The 6500-nt window shown below is 37.0% G+C and overlaps 1 protein-coding gene across 1 annotated transcript in view; it reads right to left on the bottom strand.

Moving 5' to 3' along the window:
• SIN3A (SIN3 transcription regulator family member A) overlaps positions 1–6500 on the bottom strand; it is a 44686-nt gene that overhangs the window by 4820 nt on the left and 33366 nt on the right. Inside the window, exons 16-17 of the mRNA XM_007948940.2 lie at positions 4649–4822; positions 207–299 (exon numbers count right to left, since the gene is read on the bottom strand). Of these exons, the coding sequence (XP_007947131.1) occupies positions 207–299; positions 4649–4822 (267 nt within the window). The remainder of the gene's footprint in view (positions 1–206; positions 300–4648; positions 4823–6500) is intronic.

Here is a 6500-nt window from a genome sequence, read left to right as displayed (position 1 = left end):
CAGTCACTCCTCGGAAGGAAGGTTGGGCAATCCTACTTCTGTAGTGATACTGCCTCGGAAACCCAAGGAGGGGTCGCTATGAGTCAGGGCTGACTCGACCGCATATAACAACAACAGCAGCCTTCTAAAAGACAGTGAGCTGGACAGACTCTCAGGACATGACAGCTCTGCTCAGCACAGGATTTCTGCAATATGCCCGACCCTACCTCTGCTTCTACAGGGTCATCTGAGTTCTCCTCTTCCGTGTCCAGAAGCTCAATGGTCAGCTGAACCTTGTCCTGGCTCTGAATGAACATAAGCTGCAAATAAGAAATGCTGAATGTAAATGAAAGAACATTTCCAAAGTTATAACCTAGCTTCTAAAGGGTTGGTGTGAGGCAGCAAGAATTTAAGACTTAATTTCTTTTTTTTTTTTGTTGTTACAACTAAAATGAGGAAAACACTCAAGAGTTTGAAAGGCCAGTGACAAAAAAGTCATTAAGTCCTATTTCAAATCTCAGATTAGCTAAAATAATCAGTGCCAGCCAAGAGTGCTTTAACAAACAAGTATTTTATTCATCAGAAAGAAAAAAAAGGGATATACAGCCAGCACTATAAAATGTCAATGTCCTCTCACTTGATTTCTAAGACTTAAATACACAAAGATGTAAATAAGTCTAGAGTAAATAACAAACAAAACAAAACAACAGTACATGGAAAACATCAATGAAAAAGAACAATTGCATGTACACTGTAATAAAGACTACACAAGGTATTAAACATGTCTTAGGACAAGGACCTAAAATATATGAACACGTTAAGATTTACTGCACTGGTATCAATTGTATTATAAACTTGAAATTCTGAATTCTGCTAACATTATGTGTAATTTAAAAAAATTAGCATTTAAGAACCACCTATGGAGAGAGGTAACAGTAAGCCATGATTTGCATAAGAGAACACTGAAATGATGACGACACATGAATCTCCCCTGTCAGAACCTGGGATTATCAATACTTTTACCCTAAGGGCTTGCTGCAGACATGATCACCATCAGAATCATAAGATCAGATTTTATAAGGAACCTTCTTTATTTTACATAGAGAAAAAACTAAGATTCAGAGAGGGAAAATGATTTGCACCCAAGGTTACAAAGCTGGTTTTAACACACAGGACCAAAAGCCAGGTCTGGGTCTCATAATTCTTCCAGCAAAACTTAAAAAAAAAAAAAAATGTCCTTTCCAGCTTCTAAATTTGAAACTTGACAGTACACAGAAAGACCCACACAGTTACTTCCAAAGTAGATCTGGGGGGTGAGGGAACATGACAACGGTGCGGGACACAGACACTTGTTCCGAGGAGTCTGTTACTGCCTTTCCTGGGTCTAGGATGACCTAGAGGGACAAGATGGATCCTATCACTGTAACAACTATAACCCAAACCCACTGTTGTTGAGTAGATTCTGACTCATAGTGACCCTACAGGACAGAGTAGAACTGCCACATAGGGTTTCCAAGGCTGTAATGTTTATGGAAGCAGAATGCCACACCTTTCTCCCACAGAGCAGCTGGTGGTCTGAATCACTGACCTTTCAGTTTGCAGGCAAGTGCTTTAACCACTGGACCACCAGGGCTCCTTGTAATAATGACTGTAACACCTTTCAAAGTGATATTGAAAAGACAGTCTACATATCTAAAACTGAACTCAATTTCATTTACCTGGCTCTTCCACCCATGTCACCTGTCTTGTAAGTCCTTGTACCATGTTTTTACCACAGCGCTGTCCCTTCTGCAACAGTCTCCAAATTTTATTGACTACTTTCATTATTACACGGTTCATATCCATCATCTCAATTCCATAACTCTCCAGCTGTAAACTTATCTCTAGTTCGTTTACTCTTCCTTACTCAGTGATGTCAAACTGATATTCCTGAACGCTCAATTCTGATAGGGCATTTAGTCCTATTAATGCCTATTGCAAAGTAGCACCAGTTTGTTATTAGGAACCATTGTATGTATCTCGAATTTTTAATGTAATAGGCTTCACGGAGAGCTGGTTTGTTAAAGGTCGTATGGAGAAGTTAAAAGTTTGTAACGTGGCTTACTTAGTATGGCTATAAAGCTCCTTTACTATTTAGATTTTCTTTCTACACACTTCTTTCATCAATATCCTATACTTACTTCATTCAATAGTCATTGAACGCCTATTATATATCAGGCAGGAGACACATTCAGAAGAGAACACTGTTTCTGCTTGAAGGAATTCCATTTATTAAAGAAAACAAGAATATAAACAACTATACTTAAACTATAAAAGTATTATTCTAGAGATATGTGCAATGCACTATGAGAGTAAAGAATTCTTCCTTAGCAAGTTGAGAAGGCTTTGCTTAACTACAGGGGCACTGAGCTGGGCAATGACGGATGTAGGGGAAGACCAATCAATTTTGGGCAGAGAAAACCATATTGACAAAAGTATATTTAAAAACAAAATAACTACACTCCAAAAAATAGGAGAAAAAATATGATCAATACACAGAAGAGGAAAAAGAAATGGCTAACAGTAGGCAGGGAAATGTAAATTAATATAATTTCCTACCCATGTGACTAGCAAAAATAAAAAAAAATCTGATAATACCAAGTGTTGACTAAGGGACCAAGTGTTGACTAAGGGATGAGAAAATAAATGTTCTTATGAAAGCATAGGTTGGTACAGACTGCCACTTTGAAGGGTGACATTGTGATATTCATTATAATTTAAAATATGCATAATCTGTGACCCAGTAATTTCATTTTTCCATCTTTACCCTGGTCAAATACTCATACATGCACATGAGGATGCAAGTACAATAAAATGCTATCCAATGCAGCACTACGTGGGATAGTAAAAAAACTGGAAATAGTTTTAATGTTCGTCCATAAGGGAATGAGTCTTTGTAACTATGGCATATCCATACTGCTAAATATAACAGTTATAAGAAATGAGGTGGATCTATATATAAATCAAATCAGAGCAAATTCTGAGACACAGAAATTGAAAAAAAAGATGTAGAGTATTCATAGTCTAACATCATTTATTTCTGCATATATACATATACATATAAACACACAGGAAAGGGTCTGGATGTATATGCATCAGAGAGATAAACATGACTGATGTGCACAGAATAAATGACGGGAGATGAGGCTGGAAAGGGAGGAGAGAACTAGAGGATCTGAAGGGCTGCTTATGACAAATTTTGCTGACTGAATTTTATTCTCTGTGCTAAACATTTTAAAGAAGGAGCACTCGGGCAGCAAAACTTTGTTTTATTCCTTTGTTCCTGTTATTCCCTGTGTCACCCAGAAACTATTCTTACTTTCATGGTGACTTTACCCATTCTTTTATAGGCCCTCATCTGCACAATTCAATTACATTGTTAACTCATTGTGGGTGGGGACTGCAATTTTGTTCACCATGAAACTAAACACACAGTGAATTCCAAATACATTTAAAGATTGAAAACCCTGAAGAGCTTAGGAAATATCTTCTGGAGTGAGAAAATCCTCTGGTGACTGATAATCTGAACAACAGATCTGAGACTGAATTAGAAAACTCATTTCTAGTTCTCTGATTCTAAATCAGAAAAAGGCACAGGTGATGGGTTAAAAATTGAAGACATTAGCTGACAGTATAAGCAGACAACTAAGTGAATATTTTAGAGTCAGATCATTGAAGTACATTGTTAACATAACCCAATGAAGTATTTAGCTTAGGTCTCTTTACTCTGCCAACAACAAATCTTGCTCTGAGCTATTTGCTCCTGCCCTTATGATATAAATACATACAGGCTCTGTCATCTGTGTCCACTTATTATATAGCTGCAATCATAGTGCACACACTTTTGTATCTTTTTATTTGTTTCAGTATTTTTACAATTTATAATTTTCAGTGACTGCAAATATGCCACCTAGTATTTACACTATAGGATGCAATTAATAATAACCATATGGGGTTGGACATTTAGATTTTTTTCCAACTATTTGCTTTCATAATAAACTGGAAAGAACCTAGATGTCCAAGAAGATAGGCATGATTCTCTATAAGATATTAAGTAGCCATTAAAAAAGATGTTGAAGATCCTGATTGATTTGGTGCTAATTGAGCAAAATAAGTTATAGAACATTGTATCCAGTATAATCTCTTTCAAATATATACTCAAACAGAAAAGTCTAGAAATGTCATTGGTGACTATTAATGGGAAGAATTACAAGTGATTAATTTTTCTTTTGCCTGTATTTTCTATCTTTTCTATAATAACCATGGATTATATGTATAAATACTTTTAAGCAATATTTACAGTTATAATATGGACTAATGCTTAAAGAAAAAAGAACACAAAATTGTTAAAAATCATACAACTAAGTTTTTTCAATATTTTTTAAAATATTAATTTTTTAATATATATTTTTTAAAGATATAAAAAATGGCAGGAAAAAAACAAAGTAGAATGTCCACGGGGGACTTTACTTCCACTTCAGCATATTTTCTGTATTTCCTCTAATGAATGGGCTCATTAGAAACTAAGGATTACCAGGAGTGGGACCACTGGTTCAAAGTACCCTGTTACAACTTTTGACTTCTGACCAAGGCAGTTCTAACAACTTACATTGTCAACAGTAACTCTCACCTTGAAGCAATTCTCATCTGACATGAGCTGCTCAGCCTTCCTCTGATATGTTGACTCTAGGAGGCTCCTTGAAGTCTGGGTGCTCAGCTGGCCTCCAGTGGCCCCATTATTGTTTTCTGACAGGTAAAGGTCAGTCACCTGCACACAGATCTCATCACTCACGATATGCTGCAGCTAAAATCAAGCAACATGGTCGGTCATCAGTTAACCAAGAAAACACCTATTTCTCCTTGTCATACAATCCATCTTCCTTTGACTGTTCCAGTCAGTAAGCTCAGAAAGGTTTCTTTGGTTGGAAATTTTAGAAAAGTACACATGCAAAACCACTCTTATTTTCTTAGAGAATAACTAAACCAAGATCTTTAACCCTATCACTAGTCCATAAACAAAAATTTCACATCTGTTTAAACACAAAACTAGAGGTAACTCAGGTTAATATGCTTGTGAAGGAAAAACACAAATGTTCACTAATTCCCAATAAAGAAACTTCTAAAAAATATTTCCCATGAAAGAAAATTTCCATGGCTTATATATTTTTTTCTAACTCCTCACTCCCCTCTCGCCTAGCCCCTGGGTAATCATTAATCTACTTTTGTTTGACTGCATTTACTTGGCTTATGTTTTTATGTTGTTTTTTAAAAATCATTTAAAATGTATTCACATATATTCTTATTTGATCACATCCACCCTGGGAAGGAGGCAGGTGTACATTTATGAAACAAATGTATATGTTAGATGAACTAAGGTGAAAAGTCAGGTCTTGAAGAATCTTAAAAGCAAGCTCCTCATTTCCACCTTCAGCCCGGGTACAAATCCTGAACCTCATTAGGTGTTTAGGAAATGTTTGCTGAATTAAATTTGCCCAGAGGCCCTCAGCTAAAGAAGCAGAGTTGACACTAATATTCAAGATTCCTGACTCCTAGGCCTCATACTCTTTTCCATATGTCTGTTTTACTTTAAATTCTTATAACCACTAAGGCATCCTATTTTTAGGAAGCTATATTCTTTTTGAAGTGCTAGTAACTATGACAACTACCTATTTTTAACATTAAAAAAGGCTTAAATGACACGTATATTTATTTGTAGATAATTGGACATAGCACAAGGTCAGAAAGGTGGTAGAAAGACTACTACTTTCAGCAACTGGAGGCAGTTAAATAAATTACAATCAGTCTAGACACAGATTCTGATACAACCATTAAAATAACACTTATGATGACTTGATAACATGGGGAAAAGATTATGATACAGAGTTTGGAGAGAGAAAACGCAGGCAAAAAAGAAAACAAAAAATACTTTTCCTAAGTATATCCAAAGCACACCATACACAAAGTTATCACTGTGGTAGTTTGGTTCGTGTGTCAACTTGGTTGGGCCTGGTTGAGAGGCTGGGCAGCTGGTGGTAATTAATCCCCACGAGAAGACTGGCAATCAACTCCACGGTGGGAGCTACCACAAGCAGCTGAGTAGCTGCCTTTGGGAATGTGGTCTGCTTCCTGTATTTAAGGAAAAGCTTTGAGAATGGTCTCGAGCCTATGGCATGCTTGGACCCTGCATGCAGCCGTGTCATTGCTCAGCAGCCTGCTATGCTCTGCTGACCTTGGGACTTACAATGGACTTAAGTTAATGGCCTGCCATGTGGTTTGGTAACATCGGGACTATGCCTTTTTATTTGTCAAACTTGGAGTTTCTCAGCCTCAGCAGCCAGCAGCTGTCTGAGTGAAGAAACGTCTCTAGCTCCAGTGGGCCGGGAGCAGGAGGCAAAGCTGGACCCCAAGGTTGAGGGGCTTTCATCCAATCCCTAGAGCCTGGCACTTTGAATTTGGACTTAAAGCCTCCAAACTAAGAATAA

Source organism: Orycteropus afer, unplaced genomic scaffold (genome assembly GCF_000298275.1).
Source record: "Orycteropus afer afer isolate SDZICR_OR568_19922 unplaced genomic scaffold, OryAfe1.0 scaffold00233, whole genome shotgun sequence".
In the NCBI taxonomy this organism is placed as follows: Eukaryota; Metazoa; Chordata; class Mammalia; order Tubulidentata; family Orycteropodidae; genus Orycteropus; species Orycteropus afer.
This window is presented reverse-complemented; position numbering and strand designations above follow the sequence as displayed.